General features: G+C 40.0%; 1 protein-coding gene across 1 annotated transcript in view; it reads left to right on the top strand.

Moving 5' to 3' along the window:
* Positions 1–10858, top strand: part of FAP (fibroblast activation protein alpha) — a 70668-nt gene extending 59810 nt beyond the window's left edge. The window contains exons 22-26 of the mRNA XM_084800141.1: positions 7016–7115; positions 8189–8253; positions 8736–8808; positions 9077–9150; positions 10517–10858. Coding sequence (XP_084656267.1) covers positions 7016–7115; positions 8189–8253; positions 8736–8808; positions 9077–9150; positions 10517–10621 — 417 coding nt within the window. The 3' untranslated portion in view covers positions 10622–10858. The remainder of the gene's footprint in view (positions 1–7015; positions 7116–8188; positions 8254–8735; positions 8809–9076; positions 9151–10516) is intronic.
* Positions 10859–22372: the final 11514 nt, after the last annotated feature.

Here is a 22372-nt window from a genome sequence, read left to right as displayed (position 1 = left end):
CAAATGGGTAGAAACATATGAAATATTTTCATAGGGGAATATTTCAGATAAGACCTTTCCTACTATACATTTTTTTTTTGTGATATTCCTAAAGTAAACCATTGACAGAGTCTCGTTTTAAGCAAGCCACGTATAATCACTAACATTTTGCTTAGAGCTATGCTTTGCTTTTGCAGTAGGCTCTGAGTAACCACAGACTAATACTTGCCATTTCATTTCCTGACCATAGTTAGGGATTAGCTTAGTAGAGAATCTTCTGTGTTGGATTACCTGAAAACCCACTCATCACCTCATCACCCAACAGTGAACCCTTATCAGCCCAGAATCCCTCAGTAAGAAGAGACTCTTACCATATCTGATTGTGTAAATGCCATCAGAAGAAATAGCATATTATTCTCGCTGTACTGCTGACTCTCTCACATACCAGTGATTATGAAGCTGACTATAAGAGCAGGTTTGAAAGAAGAAAGCAATGAGCAGATTACCAATGTATACTGTGCCTAAGTAGACCCCACTAGGATGGAGGAAATAAGGAAAAAAGACATAATGGCATGCCTTTTTTTTTTAATCAGTTTTTCAAGTTTGGAACATTCCATTCTTATTAACCCATATTTCTGATATCTGACTAATCCATTCCTTCATCCTTGTAAATTATCATTGTATCTAACTTGATCCTTTGTTAAGCAATTTATTTTATTTTTTTTCATACGTAATCCTATGCCTCTGATTCCCTTTCAATTCCCTATCCATCTGAGAATGACCTGGAACTTCTGACTTTCCTGACTCTACCTCCCAAGTTCTGGGATGACAAACACACACTACTTTCCCCAATTTTGCATGATATTGGAGTTCTAACTTGGTCTTCATGCAGGCAAAGCAAGCAAGGTACCAAAAGAGCCACATCCGCAGGCCACACGCTAGGTTCTTTATGGATGAAAGGGTGAAGAAATAATAGATTTGACCATCATATAGGACAGGAGTAGACCATAGAAAAACAATGGTTTACCCAGAGATACAGTTGTTATGCAGAAGAACAACAGGGAGAAGAATGGTTAATTGTATCTGTGAGAGCTAAGAGAGAGGTCATCTTCCATAGGTAGTAACAGCTCAATAAATGGACAACCCAGAGTATAAAGATAAAGCATAAAGAGTGTCTTGATAAAGCAAAGGAGCATGTGTGCATTGGTCAAGAATATGTGAAACTTTGGAAGTCTATGGAATCTTGAAGAAAAGTTTCGTTTTTGTTTTTTATTCTTTGACAATTCTATACAATGAGCTTTGGTTATTTTTCACCCTCTGTTATCTTCTCTCATCCCCCACCGTCTCCCTCCAAAACATTTTTCCAACAAGTCCACTTCATGCTTGCATGCCTCCACTGATTTTTTTTTTTTAGTAAGATTTCTTTCAGGAGCATGAGGGAAGGGCAAGTATTTACTAGGATATAAAATGGGCAATGTGTCTGTGGCTACACCCCTCCCCCAGCAACAATGAACTGCCAATCATCCCTTAGAGGGTAAAGTTCCATGATCTTCTCTCCATAGATGACTGATGGAATGTTGACAGACCCAACCCTGTGCAAGTCATGTTCAGGTCAAACACAGTCAGTGTGAGCCCATGAATATAACATCCATGTCAGCAACATGTCCCCATTCTCGGTCTCTTAAACCTTTTCATCTTCTCATTTGGTCTACAATGCTTCCTGAGACTTGAAGGAAGTGATCTAAATATCTCTATTCAGGGCCAGGTACTTACTTGATCTTAGTCTCAGGACTTGTTGTGAATCTCCACATCACCTGCTGCCCACTGCAAAAGTAAGCTTCTATGACAAAGCATGAACAGCGGTGCTGATTTGTGGTTATAAACATTGGTTTTTAAGAGTGAAGTCAGACAGCATGTTCATTTAGCAGGACAACAGTAGTAGAACTCAGTTTGTGACCTTCCTAGCCGCATTCTCTGAGCAGGCCCAGAGTGTGAAATGGGCCTCAAATCAAACCAAAAGGCTGTTAGTTAATTCCATGATGGCCATTCCTCTATTGTACCAGGGGCACATATTACCTGGCAGGTCATTTTATACTGAAACACAATTTTTAATTAATTACTTAATTAGTCAGTTCTTATGTAATACATCCCAATAGCTGTTTTCTCTCTCTACACTCCTCCCAACTCCACCACCTCCCCTCTCCCCCAGAGACACTCCTTTGTTTCCCTTCAAAAAAGAGCAGGCCTCCCAGGGGTATCAGCAGAACATGTCATAACAATATACAATAAGACCAGCCACAACCCTCATATCAATGCTGGAAAAGGCAACCCAGTAGAAGGAGAGTGTCCCAAGAGTAGGCTAAAGATCAGAAACACAACCACTCCCACAGTTAGGAGTCCTTCAAAAGCACCAACCGAGCAACCATAACATATGCAGGGGGCCTAGCACAGACCCATGCAGGCTCCATGATTGTTATGAAACACAATTTTTAATGTGTTATTTCTCTACTTATATATTCTTTAGGGTTCCACAGTGCTCATGACATAAATAACAAATATCTATCCTTGTGCCCAAGGCCCTCAGCAACCTTGCTCCTGTTACCTTTTCAATCTTGTTTCTCACAAGGAAATTGGCCTTTGCTGTTCCTATGATTTTATAAACGTCCTAGCAACAATTCCATGCACTCCCTCCATTGCTCACCCTTCTCTTCCTCTAAAATGGGAAACTACTTGTTCCTGAAGATCCAGCTTAATGAACAATCTTCGTGTCGCTTTAACTCTTTGTACTCTTCTTAGTAGGAATTGGGATGCTTTACTAGTCTATATGGTTTTTCCATAAACATTCCATTCCACAAGAAAATGGACTGCATCTTTTTTTTTTACAGCTTTTTTCTCAAATGTTTAGCAAAATATATAACCATGTCAAGGATCCCTAATATCAACTGCATTTTAGCCTATGCCTTAGTGTTCTCCCAAAATTTGTCCCACTTGTATCAGATGGTTTTTTCATGAAATTTTTCTATGGTCTAATAGTTTGGAAATGTGATGTTTGTTTATTTAGAATAGTGTGTTTAGGCTCCATGAAGAACAGAGAAAGAAAGTGTTAGGGTTTTGTTGTTGTTGTTGTTGTTTAACACAAACCATATTTTATTTCACAATTATTTATTCCTCCTTTTCCGACAAACACATATCAGCATTAGTTCTCATGGATATATCCATGAGAAGGTCTAGTGATGTTAATAATGCCACTGTGTTGGTGTCTTAGCAAGATAAGGTCATAGAATAAAAAGTGGTCTCAGGATAGAGAGGGGTCTAGACTATTAACACTAGAGACAAATTGCAAAGGCCAGCAGTTAAGCAGAGAAGCGGGCAAAGGGAAGAGGCCACAGTCTTACTAGTCTCTTACAGACCACTTAGTCAGAACCTGCTGGAAGCTGGAGATATGCAGAAGGAAGCCGCTAAGAACGCTCATAATGCTATTCAGCTGACGAGGCATCGTTTCCTTCACAATGTCAAGTACTTTCCGTGCCCTGTTAAATAGGTCATGTCCAACCCAACAAATACTGTTTACAACTAGCTTGTCAATAAGTTTCAAATCCTACATTTTCTTCCAGGGTTTTTTTTTTTAAAGGAGAAAGGAGCATTTTTAACACTACTTTTCATTAACTGGATCATATAACCAAAGGCTTGTAGCCCCCATTTTAGGCAGTTACTAAATACCTGTTATATCTCCATCATGGTGTTTAAGACATGCCTGTTCATTATAATGATTCCTGATGGGAATGATTTTTGCCCTTGGGCCATTTGGCAATATTTAAGAGACATTTTAGGTTTTTACTCTAGAGAAAGGCTATTGGTATGTGGAACAAAGCCAGGGAAAGGATTAAACGCTCAGCACTGCTCAAGAAAGCCTATAACATCAGTAGTGTTAAAAAATCTCAAATGCAATAAAAAAAAATGAAAGCAATTATTCTTACTGTTCAGGAACAGAGAGAGGTTTGCACGAACTATTAGAAAAAGAATCTACATTTGCAGGCTTTGCTTTGTTAGGATAGACCTAGCCAGGTGGTGTTGAATACGCATCAGTTCATTATTTAATCTTAGTTCCTTTCTTTTGCAGTGACTAATTATAAGCAATTTGAATTGCTATGTGAGAACGATGTAAATGTAGAATGAATATACACTTCTAATGAGAGACCATGTTGAACTGTATTATTTCTGCCAAAAGAAGTTGCCCTGGTGTGGGGAAACAACAGGAAATATCATGAGCTGAGGAAGCAGGCCTTCTGGGTTTGAGCCCCCTCCAACCCCGCCCCCCCCCAGCGCAGGTGTTTTATTGATGCCACAGCCTTTGTATGAGCTTCATCTTCTCCGTTATAAAATGCATCAACAGCTTCTTTCCCTGGTCACTGTAGGGATTACAGGAGATAGCAGTGGAATTATGTATTCAGTAAATATGCATTTTTTTTAATCCCTCTTGTATATCAGGCCATATTTTCAGTGCTGGGAATCGATCCATATGCAATATAAACAAAACTCTTCTGTTCATGAAGTCGGAGAACAGTGGAAGAGAAAGATAAATAAGGACAATGCAAAATGTGGAGAAATGCTAAGGGACATTAAAAATGCAAAATAAAGTCAGAAAGGAGGGAAGTAACCAGCGAGTCTAATTGCACGGTTTGAGGCTAGAAGAAAGCTATAGAGGATCTTTGGAAGTGACATTTAGGTTTAGACCTGAAGAGGAGCGGATGAGGCCTGAGGAGGGCTGCTTCCTGGGGAAAGAGGTATCTGGTGGAAAATGGCTGCATTTGCAAATGTCCTGAGGCCAGACCATGTTCCCAGAGTTCAGAGAACAACAAGAGAGCCAAGGAACAAAGTGGGAGCAAAGAGAAGAATGCATGGCAGGGAGGAGGGATGCGGGATGGAAGAGACAGATGGTGTGGAACCATACTGAGCATCACAGTGAACTCCTAAGCCAGATAAGTGCTAGCTAGTTATTGTTATTGTTGGTAGGTAAAATGTCCCAGGGTGTACGATAACTTAAATAAGAGCGACCATACCCCTGTTTTTAAAATTCCGTGCCCTTCCAAGAGTGACTTTAAAAGCATCCTTCATTTAAACAAAATGGCAAGGCATCTAAGTGCAAAGGACACAGTTCTAGAATTCTCTTGGCCAATCTGCTCTGTGGGCTCTTTTCTTACAGCAGCCCTCCCACTCTGCCTAGGAGCCCTGCTCATGAGAGAGCAGAAAAAGTCAATGCGGGCTTTTTCTCCCCCTCTTCATTTCTACAATAGGAATAGCTTTTCCAAGCCGCCTGAGGATTTAAAGTCTTAGCTTCTCTTGCTGTGTTATGGATACAGTATGATTTTTGCCATCACTGAGGCCTAGACAATATTTGTATTCTATCTAAAAACAGAAAAAAAATATACACTAAAAAGGGGTATTATAACCTAATCCCTGAGTTGGTACATAATAATAATGTCTAAGGTTTTGAACGTAAGTGCTTGAGAAATTTTAATATGTTTTGGGAATGTTAATGCCACCTCCTGCTCTTCTTTGCTCTGGAACATGGTGAGGAGAGGCCATATCAAATGTTATTATTTTACTAAATACTCCTTTCCAATAAACTCACGAAAGATGAAAGTTTAGACTGCTCTCGCTTGAAGTTGAAATTAAAGAGGGAGGAAAACCTTCCCATCTAAGAACGGTTCTTTCTTGCTGTCCCACTAACTAAAGCAAATTATTTTCATAAGTGAAATGTTGAATCATATAGAGAAATTCACTTACCAAAATGATTTCCAAACCCAAATGTTCCTTCTGCTTTTAAAATATATTTCCCCCTATTAAAACCTAGTTTAGTTCTTCTCCAAATATAATAAAAAGAGGCCACAGTATAATTGGAGTAGCCTATTTTATTCTGTGTTTTGCAGCCAAAGGCCCTCAATAAAATTCCCCAGAGATGGAAACATAAAACCGCAAGCTACTTAGAGGATTCTTCATTTACTTGCTAAATTCAACAAGATTCTTAGCTAGTTTTCCACTGGGTTAAGAATGGACCCCCTTTCCCCTCTCTGCTCTTCTCTTTTCCTCTTCCCCCCACCTTCCCCCATCCATTTCTAAAAACACCAACAAGGTGTCTTTTCGTGTGTTTTTTTTTTTAGCTGCTATGTCACTATGGCTACATGACCCCAGCCATTCCCTATTAATAAAACAGCCAAAAACCATAGCACAAATTCTACCTCACAATACCTTTGTGAATGTTAGACAGTATCTTACATTTACATTTTGGAAACAACTCCCTTTTTCTGTGCATCTCTTTAAGTAGAATCTTGTTTGTTTGTTTGTTTGTTTTATTTTGTTTTCTATCAAAGACTTAGTAAGAAAGATCTAAAAGAAACCGAGTTTTGTGCTTTTATAGAAACCTGGTCATTTAACTACCTCTCTCTCTCTCTCTCTCTCTCTCTCTCTCTCCCTTTTCTTCTTCTTCTTCTCCTCCTCATCTTCTTCTTCTTCTTTTCTCCCTCCCTCTCTCTCTCTCTCCCTCCCTCCCTCCCTCCCTCCCTCCCTCCCTCCCTCTCTCTCTCTCTCTGTGTTTTTGAGACACAGTTTCTCCGTGTGGCCCTGGCTGTCCTGGACTCACTTTGTAGACCAGGCTGTCCTTGAACTCACAGTGACTTGCCTGCCTCTGTCTCTGCCTCTGCCTCTGCCTCTGCCTCTGCCTCTGCCTCTGCCTCTGCCTCTGCCTCTGCCTCCCAAGTGCAGGGATTAAAGGATTGCACCACCACACCTGGCTATCTTTATCTCTTAAACTTTACCTACCTTGTTTTCAGGGAGTCTGTTATGATCAGGTCATTAATTGCTCTTGATTTATCAGAGATAAAGTTACTAGTGGAGCTTGTGACCAAGGTGCATGGTGGACCTTTAACTAATTCCATACTTGGCCGCAGCTCCCCTCAGTCTTATTATGAGTAGTCTGAGACCACAGAGACGCATCTGAGCATGCGTCTGGAGCTGACCAATAACGATGTCTCCACAGTCCTATGGAGGTTATGTTTCATCCCTGGCCCTTGCATCTGGAAGTGGTCTTCTCAAATGTGGAATAGCAGTTGCTCCAGTCTCCAGCTGGGAATATTACGGTATGGAAATATTTCATAAATGTTGCTGTGAAAACATTTAACACATAATTACTCTATATTTGAGGTTGCTAGGAAAATAAATTATGCAGTAAAGCTCACCCCAGCCTCACTGGGGAAAATAAAATCTACAAATAGGTTGTTCATATAATTCATTATTACCTTTAGTGATTAAAGAGAGAAAGGACTCTTCACAGACCCTGTATATCTTATTTTCTCTCAGAAACTTGGAGCCCTTGTTGAAAAAATACTTTAACGTCAGAGCTAACTCTGTATTTGAAGGCACATAACTCCAGCAATGATGGCTTTTGCAAAGTTAAGGCAGGGGCATTCACCTTTACGCTGGAGTGTGGAGGCACAAATCAGAGGGGAAAAATTGTGTGTGTGTGTGTGTGTGTGTGTGTGTGTGTGTGTGTGTGTGTGTGTGATTATATTTAAATTTGGAAATATCCACTCCTGTACATGCCAATTTTGATGATTAACCTCAATGCAGAATGCTTATTTGAAAGAAACTCTAATAATTGCAAAAGAAATAGCTTTTTCTATATTCTCTTTTCCACACTGGGGTAAAAATGAGACATCCATGCCTTACAGGGTATCTTTATTCAGAAAGGTACGTGTTTGTGCATTTGAATATGTGTGTGTGGTGTTGTAGCAACTAAATCTGGGAGACACATTTTCATCCCAGATGAAACAAGACACTAGTGAAGAGACCAGAGGTGGTGGGTTTTGCAGGTTATTTTAAAATATAATGAAGCCGTTCCCATCTCAACAGCCCCCCAAGGAGAGTAAGTGAAGACGCTTAAAAGCAGCCAGTGAAAGGAACTGCCTAGGCATTCATGCTTATTCATGCTTCCACATCGTCTCTGCATTGTTTCCCCAGCCTCGCTGAGGTGAGCTGCACAAGTGGCACCTTCGCTGAGGCCAACCTGGACAGCAAGTGAGACAAGAGCATACTGCAGAGTCTCCACACGGGAGAGCAGGGCACAATTACTGATGTAGGAGTTACGTAAGACAGTGAAACAACATGGACAAGATGGAAATAACACGTTCTTATGTCTTGTGTATTTTTATAGCATCTATCTACACAGAGAGATTCATGGGCCTCCCAACAAAAGATGATAATCTCGAGCACTATAAAGTAAGCATTTCCGGTTTCCCATTGTATCTAGGTCACTAGTTTGTTTCCAATGTGTTAAGTGATTCCAAGTTTGCACGTTCCATTCTGGATCCCCAGGCAAGACTTAGGATCTTTTGTTACCTGCAAAGCATCACTGGAAGGAAATTTTTACTCCTTGGGGGATTCTATCCTTTCCCCTAACCTCCCTTTTCTCATTTCTCCTCCCCCCCCCCCAACGCCTACACAGCTTGAGCGGGCATCACTTATGCCTAAGGTCTCACTCATGTGCAACATATGACACATAAGCTTTCAGTTTTTCAAGCTAAGAATCAGATGGAAGTAATGCAAATGATGATGAAAATGTGTTGCTCTGACTCTTAAATATTTATCAACCAAAGCAATACATAATTTCAGTATTGGTGCGAAGTCCATCGCACAATGATTTAGCTAGTTTTCTATTAGAACTTGCAGCAACTAAAATGTTAATTTTTCTCCTTCTCCAGAATTCAACTGTGATGGCAAGAGCAGAATATTTCAGAAATGTAGACTATCTTCTCATCCACGGAACAGCAGATGGTGAGGTTTAAGCAAGACTCTTACACATAAAAATACTGAGCCAGCATCACTTTGTTTAAGAAACATTAAGCATCTTCCTATGCCTGTGCTCAGGGTCACTACCTAAGAGTCAGGGACATTTCCATATTTGAGCGTGATCACTCGCTGCTGACAATGTCAAATGCATGACTAGATAATTGTCGGTGTTCATTTCAAGGCAGTACATTGTCACTCTAGGCTTTCTGGTATTTAGCAGCACTTTAACTCTCTCGCTCTCTCTTTGTTGCAGATAATGTGCACTTTCAGAACTCAGCACAGATTGCTAAAGCTTTGGTTAACGCACAAGTGGATTTCCAGGCAATGGTACATGATTCTGTTTTACCCTTGTTCATGGCCTCTGACCTCCAACCTAATAGAAAAGGGTCTTGCATATATGTGTGTGTGTGTGTGTGTGTGTGTGTGTGTGTGTGTGTGTGTGTGTTTTAGTAAATGGAATTAGGACTTTTTTCTGAAGTCCTTGAAGGGCTGAAAGTAAGTCAAAACATCTATGGGCCCCATATAAAATAAAGTAATTTCTAAGATAAAACAGCCCAAATATTTAATGGTTCCGCAGTCCTGGGTACATAAATGTAAGCGCATGTTCAGAGTTCCTACAGAACCTAGGATTCTCAGAGCAGCTAAAAGGTTCTGTTGATTCAGCAAGAAGCAGTTGCAGCAGAATGTTCCCAAAATCTCAGGGCCCCACCCCCCCACCCTACCCCCCCAGTTCCTGCAGGTCCATTCAGAACTAGAGAACCAGTTTCTCTGTGTGCGCTCACGCCTGGCGCGTGCATTCCAGGTTGCAAGAAGAATGTGTGAAGTGGAATTAGAGGAGGCAATAAGACCAAAAATGGAAGCAGTCTTTGGTAGTCACCTTGCCCTTGCTTCAGCAAATCTATTTTCTCCCTCAATTGCTTGTATTGGACAGGACTCCAGAAAGGGAGTCCCTCAGCTTTTAGAAATTTGGGTTTTTTTTTTTCCAAAAACGTAATTTATAAGAAGTGAGATGAGATTTTTTAAAAAATGGCCTTTGTTTATTGTGACAGCCTAAAAGAAATTCAGCTCGGTAAATACATAACATTATAACCCTGACACCCTATGCAACGAAGACAATAATCTCTAACAATAAAGTTTAAAGATAGGTTATCTTCCCTCTCTTGTCTTTTATGACCATGTTTTAAAGTCCGGTGAAAGATACTTATGGTTATATGTGATATGCTACATGGTGGATTTTTCTCAAACAAATGATGTTTAAATTTATAAGCCAAAGCTTAAGGGAATTTTTAAGCTACCATGGTCCTAGAAAAAAAAAAATTAAATAGAATGCTTCTACGTTTGAAATGAAAAGCCCAAGTGTGTGAGAAGCGAAGTAACAGACCTAATGCATCAGTTCTGGGACCCAAGGCTCTTGACTGGAATCCCTAGGCTCCTGGCCATTGGAACGGTTCATCCTGGAGAACCCAAGGCCTCCAGTTACAGAATGTAGAACAGCGCCTCATGTTAGTAAGAACTCCACTCTTTTCTGCTCCAAATACTCACATGCAAACGGTTGTATTTATTCAGTGGCTCTTAAAAGACTCTTCCAAGGAGGTTAGGAAACTTACCACGATTTTAGAGCAGAGGAAAGCCAATGGTAGGTGTGTTCTTGTGGCTCCAAAAATAAAGCGTACTTCTTTCCTTTGTGTTCCAGTGGTACTCTGACCAAAACCATGGCATGTTGTCTCGGCACTCCCTGAACCACTTGTACACCCACATGACCCACTTCCTGAAGCAATGCTTTTCTTTACCAGACTGAACCAATGCGGGCATTTGCGCACAGCACAGACTGAGGACTTCACGTGGATGACTTGGGCCATGAATATTGTCAAGGGCACTAAAAATTTAGGAGGGCTCAGAAGTTCCGATTCAACCTTGTTTACATTTTCCTGTGCTCTGTAAAAGAAGAGGAAAGGGACCAATGCATCTCTCGCTTCGGACACAGTGTTTTAGCACGTGTTCATTTTATGGGGAATAAAGTCAGAAGTTCGGGTTACACTGTGATCTTTGTGTGCGCTCATTTCACACCCAGGGTCCTATCGTGGGAAACGCTTTTCCATGAAAAAGACATGAAAGACATGGTTGCCACAGAGGAGAGGACGCTGGGGACAGATTTTGGGTTTCTGTAATGAGAACCCCAAATACTGGGACAGATAGCACAGAGTACAAAAAGGCGCAGTTCCGAACATACAATGAACCAAGGCTGAAATGACTGCACTTTCTCCTGTCCCTCCCAGAAATGTTTAACTTTCATTCTAAAGGTTTCTCCAGCATTTCTAAATGTGTTAAGAAAGTCAGACTTTAAAAAAAAAAAACATTAAATCTGGAAGTGATGTTACTTTGAGTCTCTGTAGAATTAGAAGAACAAAACAAAACAAACAAAACGCCAAAAAAAAATCTGCCCGCCCCCCCCCCATTACTAAATTAAACTAACAAAAGTAAAACGGACAATATCCAAAAGAGGAATTTTTTGCATCTGTTAAGTCTCCCTGGAGTTTGACTTTAGAAAGTTCATTTCATGGAATAGAAAACTACAATGACTGTCATCAATTAGAAGCTTTGGGCAGTTTGCCAACTCTGTGATTACCACAAAAATTTAAAAACAACCCCACCAAGACACCAGAAGATACGCGGGGACGAACTTGGAAACATCCATGAAGCCACTGTCTAGAGAGCACTTCGTCAACATTTCCCAGCTCTGGACTTTTCCTGGGCACTCCACTCCACGCCAGACCTAATTCTTCCTTTCTGATTACACGGGTCTCAGAGCCCCTCCTCTCATTTCAACAGCCAGAAAAACCCACTGAAACAAGGAATGGGTGCTTGAAGGCCATAGACTACAGTAGTTTTTACATTTTTTTCAGACACTTCTCAACCTCAAATCCTTTTTACTGCCCCGTTATGAAGTCAACTTCTCACCCTGGCCACGCAGGCTCACCTCCCTCAGAGGCAGGTCTGCTGAGTGGCCGGGGAGTCGGGAAGGCACATTCCAGATCCAGAAGGTTGGGTCTCACCACACAAAGTGACGGATGTCCTGAACCGCAAAGAATGTGTCTCCCTTAAGTTCCGTTCTCCACAGCACAGCCTCTGACGTAAGCCCAGAGGAGCCCACAGTTTTCCTGCTTGGGAGAACACAACAGTCATTAGGAATTTCCTAGTGGTGCTCGTCTAAGAATTCCAAACAAGATAATTATCGGAAATCTTGCTACGTCAATAAACTTCACCTTAGCGTGGCCCTTGCAAAGGCAGTTTTTATATTCATGAATGGAAAGTGGCTTTGTGCCTCAGACCTTCGCGCCTGTCCTCACAGAACTGACTGCCAAAAGACAACCCAGTCAGGTCATTTCCCTACTTTGAAACCCCCCACGGATTCTTTAAACTCAACTGCGTGGCCCATGGAGCCTTTGTCGGTCTTTCCCAAGCGGGCTTTCCCAACCCTATCTCCAATCATCGGCCTCCATAAGATCTGAATTTCTTCTAATATACCATAGCCCTCCACCTCTGTAGACACTGTGTAAGCCACTAAACATTTGTGGCTATCTTAACTTAAATCAATAAACATTAAATGAAATTAAAACACAGCACTGTAACCATACTAGCCTTGTGGAATAGGAGTAGACAACAGAACACACTCTGGGACAGACATATTCTAGAGCAATCTCCATGGCCTAAGTCCCACAACACATTAACAGAGAAAGCTCACCAGTGGTTTATTAAATGCACACCTCTACGCTCATGGGAGGTTGAGGGTTTCTTTTGTGTTGCTTTTGATGGAACCAAGCCTGACTTCCTGGCTATAAACATCTAGGTCCTCCTCAGGGCTTCAGGGTATATGTTCATTCACTGACGGGGGTTCATTCAACAGACATTTGTTGAATCTGGCTGTGTACCAGACATTGCAATACACTGAGGAGGGAAACACAACAATTTGACTGGGAATTCTTTAATGTTTACATTTTATTCTACATTACTAGAGTCTCCTTTGGGCTTGGAAGAATAGAAGGGATGCTATTTTAAGTAGGAAATATCGAATTAAATGGATGCTTATAGAGCATTGTACCCATTTTCTTTGTAAAATTAGCATTACTATTATTTCTATTTTCCTGCATTTTATTCTTGGATGTATTTGGAGAAGGAAGTCCCAGTGTTACAAAGTGCATATTCCAAAGTATACACTGATCACAACCAAGAAATTCATCAGTTCATTCATCAACAGATGCAAATCACTTTTTTATATACTATGGGTGGCAAAAGAAAAACAAAACCCTCACACACAATGAAAGAAAAACATAAAGTGTTTTAAAAATTATTCTCATTTCCTCCCATGTGGCACTGGCCCTGGTACTACTTCTACAGTTTTCAAAGTTTTAAATGATAATTTAATATTTCTTAGAGAGAGTGAGGAAACAGAAGCAGGCACATGAAAATTTTGGTTAAACTTAGCACAGAAAAAGGAACTTCTACTGACATCTTACTTTTTTATACATCTACCTCAGACTACACAGTGTGTTATTTATTTCCTTCAAGGAGCATTTTCTGACTCCCCATGTTGGCATAGTACGTGTACTTCAGGGGTTACAAAGATGAATATATGTGACAATTTCTCCATTTGTAGACTGTTTCAGGAAAGGCGACTTAACGAATCTGATTTTCCCAACATTTAAGCATTTTTTCAGAAGCTGACAGATCTTTATGCAAATGTTGTTGCCAAGCTGTTTGTAATGGTGAAATTATACTTTGACAGTAACTCTTTAAAATATATTAAACCCAGCTAAGGTTTTTTTGGAAATGTTGCCAATTAAGTGACTTTAATGAGCTTCTTGATGGTAATGTAATTAAAATTCAGATGTTCTAATTGTTAAAAAAAAAATAGTTCTGGGAAAGTAAAATAAGCAATGTAAAATGAATTAGGGCTAATTTAAATGGTGATTATGTGGTCTTCTTAGAAGAGTCTACCAAAACAATGCTTTCAATTATGCTGTTTGCAAAGAAGAAAGAAGGCACCTAACAGGGATTTCAAACTGAATCAATAAAGCAGATATTCTGAGTTTATCCAATAAGACAGACTGAAAGATTGTGAGTGCAGTAAATCTTTCGCAGCCTGAGGGGGGAAAAACCTGTGGCAACACTTCCTCGGCATAATGGACAGGTACCTTGGCGATTTGGAGTGGGATAATTTTTAATTCAGGGAGAAATTAGGGCTGGACCTCAACAAGCTATTCAGGGAGAAAATGATCTGGCTCACAGCAAAATCCTCTAATGACCACCTGCTCGGATCATTGGCATGCAATCCCAGCATGCTGGTCACAAACACTTCTTTTGACACACAGGTAATGTCTTTGGCAAGCTGGAGCAGTATGATTTCATTTCGTTGGCTTCTAATTAATACTCCATTACTGAGTACTTTCTTTTAAAAACCTGCTTTGACAACCTGTGCTTTGACAAATATTTGCTGGTACACCATGGCATCCTTTGCTCTGTGGTTATGGAAAGCCTGTGTTCTGCGAATGAGAGAGTCAAGCTGAGGTCTCAGCACAATGGCCTGACAGCCCAGCTTCCTACTTTGATAATTACTGTTCATTGACCTGCTAAGATAGAGTCATCTGTGCCAGTCATTAATTGCTGAGAACGGGATGTTTCTCACTGCACTAGAAAGAAAACTTAGGAAATGTATGTCTTAATGAAACAAATACTAGGGCATTAAGCTGATCAGTGTGTTTTTTAAAAATCCACTCACACATGACTTAGGTTGTTATTGAGCAATCCTTTCAAATAGCCTTTGAACAGATTATTAATGTTTTATATCACACTCACAGTAAGTTGCTTCTCAATGTTAAGGAAGTGATTATTAAAATACATTGTATGAAACTCTTAAAGAACTAATAAAAATTTTAAAAGAAATAAACTAATTACTGAATTTTCAATAGATACTTAGCATCTTGTACCTACATTAATATTAGAAAATTAAAGAACTGCTTTCCATTAATTCATTAATTTTCATAATTCCCTGTTTCCTTTTCTTTACAAATAAAATAGACATAATCGTACTTCCCGTCCCATGGAGCTGATTAGATACTTAAAATATTTACTGTCTGTGTCTAGCTTATAAGAAGGAAGAATTTTGTACATGTTTATTTAATATGTAAAAACACTTTTTGTCATTTAAAAAAAAAATGAACTCCTAAGAAATTCATATCTCAAGTCCAAAGTCAATGCTTTCTTTGTCATCTCAGTGAGTAGAATATGAGTTAGAATCCTTACTCATTTGTGTAAAACTCTCTCCCTGCTTCTAGAGTAGTGGCCTTTTGGGAATGGCTAGCATCACGGCTCGAAGTCTCCAGGAAGGCTCATCTGCCTTGGCCCTTATCCTGAATGAGTAATTCGCTTTTATATCTCAACAACTGTCTGTCTGCAAAGCCTAATGCTCGATGCCACCTTTGAGGTTGGATGTTAACGTGATAATAACCTTTGAGGGGGCCCAAATTGCCGGAGCACTGTGCAGGTGAGCATAGTCCACTCCTGGTGTTATCGGCGACACACTGTAGAGACCCATTTTGACCTCCTTTATGGTTTTGTTCACTAACCTTATATCTATTTTAGAACACAAGACATATTTTATCAACTTAACCCTTGTTCTGTCCTTACCTAGGTCTCAGCTTAGGTGTCTTTCAAAGAATATCTCTGGCCACCAAATTTAATGCTGCTTTTACCCAACATGGCCTTTCAGCCACACCTTCTACTATGTTTTCTTGATAGCAAATTTATAACAAAAATATCAAAATTATCTTACTTATGGCTGTGTTATTTTTTTCCCCTCAAATACCTGAAGCTGTACTGGAAATGAAGTAGGAAAAGCTCACTGATACTTGTTGAATGATTCCCACATGAGGTGGCTAAGAGGACCCACAAAGTTAGGTGTTTATATAAAACCTTCTGAGGAGACATAGTTTCACCCTCCTGGAACCCACCATGTAGCAGAGCTTTGCTGGCCCCCTCGAAGAAGAGTGAGAAAGAAACTCCCTGAGAAGCATGTGGCCCACAGCATAACAGGGTTAAGGAGTATATGATCCTTAATCAGAGACAGAAAAGACATCAGCCTTTTAAACAAAAATAATTTGGATTAAGAAATGGAAACAGCCTACTGCGTTGTCCCAACTTAGATCCTTGCTGCCTCTTGATGATTCACCAAAGGGGCTGAGGACGTTTGGCACAAACTGTTCAGACTGTAAGACGTCAGATAACTATCTGAAGCACTATTGAGAAACCTAACAGCTTTTATTTAAAAATACTGCTTTTCTCACATTTCTCTTCAGGGTGTAGAAATCCTTACCTTTTAACAAATACTAATTTTAAATACATACTTTGTTTAATAAACACAATTCAAGTACTAAAGGCTTATTTTACATTATAAAATACTTTTGTCCGTGCCTTCCTCTCTCTGCCTTTTGATAGCTCTCAAGTTCAAGTGCTAGAACTTTTTTTGGTTCACTCTTTTAGATTCTGATGATAATGTGAAGTCATGAAAAGTGGCTCGGCGGAATGTGCCTGTCAGTCATTGTGCATTGTGGATCATATTTTTGTCATCGATGATTCAACTCAAGTTCACTGAATTTTCTGAGAACCTGTGGGGGCAGATGAGGATAGCTTGTCCTGCAACTTGTCAGAATCCAAATAACTGCGCTTTAGGTAGATTTTCTCTCTTCCTAAGGCTCAGTTACTCCCTCTCTATACCATAGGAGCAGATGAATGGCTTTAAAATCGGTACAGAATAGTGGGGGGGGGGGTTGGTCTCACCGATGCTCTATTTTTAGGGATGGAGTGGGAAATGCTTCATTGGATGACAATTATAGATCCCCTAGGAATACATGTGGAAATGGTTCCCCTGACTTAGGCAGCATTGAGAGAAAAATATTTTTAATGGTTTGTGTTCACATCACCACCATCATCACCATCCACACTTCCCTTAGAGGAACTTGTGCACGTGCCAGCTGAGATTTGATTAAATAAACTGTTAGACAGCTTGGCATAAAGTTCCCAGGTAAAGGTGACCTTTGAACTCGCGTAGGCAGTCAGAATGTGCAAGCTACCCAGCGACCAACGGTGGTCAGCTACAGTGAAATCTCTATGAACTAGTGGTGGGATTGCGATGAGGGAACATCCAGCAGTGTGAGAACTAAGTGTCTTACACATCCGCTGCACAAAAACAGGGGCCTGGCTTTCCCAGACCTTCCCAGCTGCAAAAAGAGAAAGCAGAAGAGTAAGTTTTAAATGGCCCATGGGTATCTCTATCATCTACTGTGAACTATAGCTGAAGCTCCACATCTATCAATCTGTGTAAGATATGAAACTGTAGATGTGGGAATAAAGATATATGTATTTGTGATGAAAAGCAAAGTATGTGCAACAGACCCATCTACTCACTCTAGGACCAGAAGCAGCTTACTACTCCCATGTTGTCATGTGATTATCTGTGGCTCTCGTTAGATACTCTACAAGTGCAAGGCCTTTCGTGTTATCTATTGCTGTCATTAACCAATATATGGAGAAGCTTGAGAAAGAAGTGAGCAGGAGCTATGCAGATGCAGTAGTAACATATGATGTTATCACAAAATATAACATTATAAGAATCTAGTGTCTAAATAAGTACAGTGATTGCAATGTGCTCTTTATCAGCCATTATTAGAATTTAGCACAGTCAATGGAGTGTCCGTTAAGTGGTTGTTCAATAAACATGCTTGGGTTGATCTTCAAATGAAACTTCACACTTCTCTATAACATAATGGCTACTGCAAGGTGTATAACTTGTTTCTGGCACAACAAAACTGTGTGTGTAAGAAGACAGGCTAGCCCATATATAAATCCCACTTATGCCTAGACTCAAAGTGATGCCAGCTTTCCAGTCTTCCTGCCATCCTATAGTGTCCTTCTTGATGTCTTCCACACTGCAGTCTCACAAACACACATGGGGGAAGGGAGGGGGCACTTTCATGATATCCTTTAAGAATAGTCCCCAAATTGGCATCAGGTACATCATGACAATCACATTCAGACTGACAAAAAACAGGATCCAAGCAGAAAGAACACCAAGTATATAACTCTGAACCTGCATTTCTTCAGACTACATTCTTAGAAAGGCAAAAATAAAACCTCATAAGAGTCCCTGAAAAATGGTTTCCAAGTCAGGTCTGACTCCCTTGTTGGTTAATAGCTATCAGTTTTAGTTTTAACAAAAGTCCTGTGTACCTACAGGTTGCCTAAGACCTTCAACGTTTATTATTTACTTTTGCAAGATATAGTATCAAGAGCCATAAAATATTACTCTTTTTAATATCTTATAAAATGAAAAAGCTGAGTCCTAGAAAAAACATGGTATGAGATTCTTCTATTAGATTCTTGATGTGTTTCGATATCTTTGTGTGGTTTATTTTAAAAAATAATTATAAATTTATCAAAATTTTATAATGTATAATAAATATTCTAAAAACTAATGATCACATTAGCTTTATGTCATATATCCCAGAAAATATGTAAAGTCATAGAAACTATGAATATATGATAAACAACTGTAACTTCTAAAAAAACATATAATTTTTAATATTAAAATGTTCTTCAGTTTTGGAAAATATCTGAATACTTATTTTACATATGTTTATGTGTTTATGTAAGTTTTATAGATATACTCATATATATTTATAGCTAAATATGTATATATGCACACACATAAGGAATTCTCACAATTCAATAACAAAAGATGAACATAACTTTAAAATTGGCAAAGGTCTTGAATGACCATTCCCCTCAACAAACTTTGCTGTTAGAAAAATACAAATCAAAAACCCCAATTAGGCACCCTGGTTATGGACACCACAGTGATCTTCATAATAGCCAATAGATATAAGCAGTCTGCCAGACCAGTAGTGAAAGGCTAAGCAGATGTGTGTGTGTACATATATATGCATAAAAATAGTTTCACATATCACAATATGAATGAATGAATGAGTGGAGTTATACATACTAAATGAAAGAAACCAAATAAAAGGGTATTTTATATTCCACTTATGCAGAATGTCCACAATAGGTAAATACAAAGGGATAAAATTCAGATTGTAGGTTGTCAAAGAGTTGGGAGAAGAGGAAATGAAAAACTGCTTACTGGAGATGAACTTTTATTTTGGAATGACGTGAGTTGGCAGACAGCAGAGGAGTTGGCTAGAGTAGTAAACACCTCAGTTCTAGTCACTTTATTGGGGTAGAATTGCATGCAAATTTCACTTCAGTAAGTTTTGATGAGCCTTGTTTTTGTATTACCTCAATCTTCAGTACAAGGGATCCACAAGAACCTCCATGCTAACTCTATAAACAGCACAGCAGAGTGTCTGCTGTGGGAGAGTGCATTCTGGACAGCTCCTGGTATTGAGCACTCTAATGCTTTGGAGATACTTCTTTGATAGATTATTCTTTCCAGAAAAACAACAACACACTTACCTTTATAAAAAAAAAAAAAAGTTAGGATGTAAGTTCTACTTACTCTAACCATACCTCTATGTAAAACAAAGAAGAAACTAGCAAGTTTCACCCCAGGCTCCTTTCATCCCACATCCACGTTTCATACCCGGTGTGCAGTCAGATGATTTAAGCCTAGCAGGTCTCAAACCCCTGCATCCTGGTCTTTCAGTTTTCTGATCACTCTTCCAAAGAGATGTTTGCCTACCCAACCTCATCCTGTCCCAAGCTGTTGCTGTCTTCAGTTTAGACTGTGGAAACTGGGATACCAATCCTAAGTATTTCTAACACCCTCTGAGAAATCTTTAGCTGATGAAGGAAAAAAAATTAATCAGTTAATGTAACAAACCTTCACTGTCAGTTGGGAAAGGAAACAGAAGTGTCTTGAAGGGTGAACATTGAGTAATCGCATAATCTAAAAAATCTGCTCCTAGTTATTTGTACAAAATAGTTAAAGATATACCCACACCAGACCTTGTCCACAAATGTTCAAAACGGCACTCTTGATAATAGCCAAAAGGTGAAAATAATCAAAATGTTCATCAAGTGATAACTGAACAACCAAAACACTGTACTGTATACACCCTAGTGTATTGTTCAGCCATTAAAAATGGTTAGTGGTTCTGCTGCAGTATAGATGAACTTTAAAGGCACTGTGCTAATCAAAAGGTGTCAGACATAGGCTTCACGAGAGTGGTTCTAATAGTGTGAAATGCGGAGCATAATCTAACATATAAATAGTACAGAGTGGCAATCCTCAAGGGCTAGGAAAGGGAATTGCTGATGAGAGATGGCTGATGAGTTTGGGTTTACCTCTTGGAGAGATAAGAGCATTGTGATGGCAACAGTGGTCAGTTCTCTGCGTATACTCATGAACACCTGATCACATGCCCCAGTGACCACTGTTCAACATTGTGAGGTCTTGAACGTGGCTTATCTGACATCTATGAGTGGATTCAGACCTACAGTGGAATCATAAGAGGCTTAAGGGCTGCATAGAATAAATGACAGCTATTTCTATTCTCAGGGACTTGTTTCTCATTCGTGAACTGAAAGAAAATCCTGGCCTTAATCAACAGGAAATTTTTTTCCATTCTATTCAACCTATTGCCTTTAAAACACCTGGCCTACATTTGAGTGTCCTTATTAATTCAGGTGAAAAAGCAAAAATTAAAGTCAACAATTTTTTTTCAATTTTTACAATTAATTTACTTTGTATCTCGATAGTAGCCCCTCCCTCCTCTTGCCCCAGTCTTATCCTCCCTCATCCCCCTCCCCTCCCCCCCCCCACTTCTATTCCTCAGAAAAGGGAAGACCCTGCTACTCACCCACCCCAGCTCATTAAATGGCATCAGGAAGTCTTCCCTGATGGCCTTGCAAGGTAGCCCACCAGGAGGCCGTGATCAAAACACAGGCCACAAAGTCCATGTCAGAGACACCTCCTACTCCCCTTATTAGGGGACCCACAGGAAGCCTGAGCTGCCCATCTGCCACATCAGTCCAGAGGGGCTAGTTCTAGTCTATTCATGGTTCTTAAGTGGTGCTTCAATCTCCTCAAGCCCCTCTGGGCCCTGGTTAGTTGGCTTTGTTGGTCTCCTTGTGGAGCTCTTGTCACCTCCAGGTCTTTCGATCCATCCCCCCTACTTCTACACAAGCCTCCCTACACTTGGCTCAATGTTTGACTGTGAGTATCCACATGTGTTTGGATATGCTGCTGGGTATAGCCTTTCAGAGAACAGCTATGCTAGGCTCCTGTCTGCAAGCATAGTAGAGTATCCTTAATAGTGTCAAGGGTTGGCTCTCTCCCATGTTGTAAGTCTCGGGTTGGGCCAGACATTGGTTGGACATTCACTCAGTCGCTGCTCTGTCTTTATCCTTGTACATCTTGTAGGCAGAGTTAATTTTGGATCAAAGCTTTTGTAGTTGGGTTGCTGTTCCCCTCCCTACACTAGGAGTCCTGTCTAGTTAGAGGGTGTTCTCTTCAGTCTCCATGGCCCCTGTGACTAGGAATCTCAGCTAGAGTCAAACCCATATCGTCCCAGAAGCCTACATTGTCCTAGATCTCCAGCTTCCCAGAGAGATGCCTTCACTCATGGTTTCTTTTCTCTCTGTAGGCCCTCCGTCCTCCTACTCCACCTCATCCCCTACTTTCCCCAAGTCTGATCTTCACCCTCCATGTATTTCTGTGTTCCCTGTCCTACCTTGTTCTCTCTCTCCAATCACTTCTGCTGTCTATTCTATTTCCCCTTCCGTGAGATTTAATCATCTTCCCTTGAGTCCTCCTTGTTGCTTATCTTCTATGGGTCTGTGAATTGTCATGTGTTTCTCCTGTACTATATGGCTAAAATCTGCTCATAAGTGAGTACATACCGTGTGTGTCTTTCTGGGTCTGGGTTACCTCATTCTGCTGTTTTGGTGGTGTAGGTTAGGACTAGAATGAATATTATATTTTGTACCAAGATATTCACTTAAGTTTTCTTTTGAATTTATCATTTTTGTTTAATCGTTTTCATTAATGTCAATTGCCCTATAAGATGCACTTATTGAGGACAATAAAATGTTGGATACAAATTGGTAAGTCAAGCCACAATTCAGATATTCAGTGCAGCATTTTTTTTGTCATACTTTATGCCTAGAAGCTATGACAAAGGGGTCCAGAAATGTAGTAGGCATAGTCATTGATTTCTTATTGACTGACTTATGGCAAAGGATGTTGATGGTGACTATAGACCAGAGAGGTGAGAAAGCAAAAGAGTTTCTCTTTGACTTTCAGAAAAGCCAACAGGTCATTTTCTATAGTGATCTATCAACAGAAAAGGAATTTTTTAATGGAAAGGGATTCTTATGGAAATGGGAGTGAGAGGTTGGTCTACGTGTTCCCTGCAGCACAGCATCAAAGAAGGGACCTTGCAAGGGGCCTTTCAGGAAGGGATGGCCAGACTGAAGATCTTCAGCCACAGATGTGACCTTGACCACAGAACAAATGACTTCAGTTGTTTACTACAGA

Source organism: Acomys minous (assembly GCF_964271855.1).
Source record: "Acomys minous genome assembly, chromosome: 10".
Taxonomy (NCBI): domain Eukaryota; kingdom Metazoa; phylum Chordata; class Mammalia; order Rodentia; family Muridae; genus Acomys; species Acomys minous.
The sequence above is the reverse complement of the archived record's forward strand: the minus strand, read 5'-3'. Positions and strand labels throughout refer to the sequence as shown.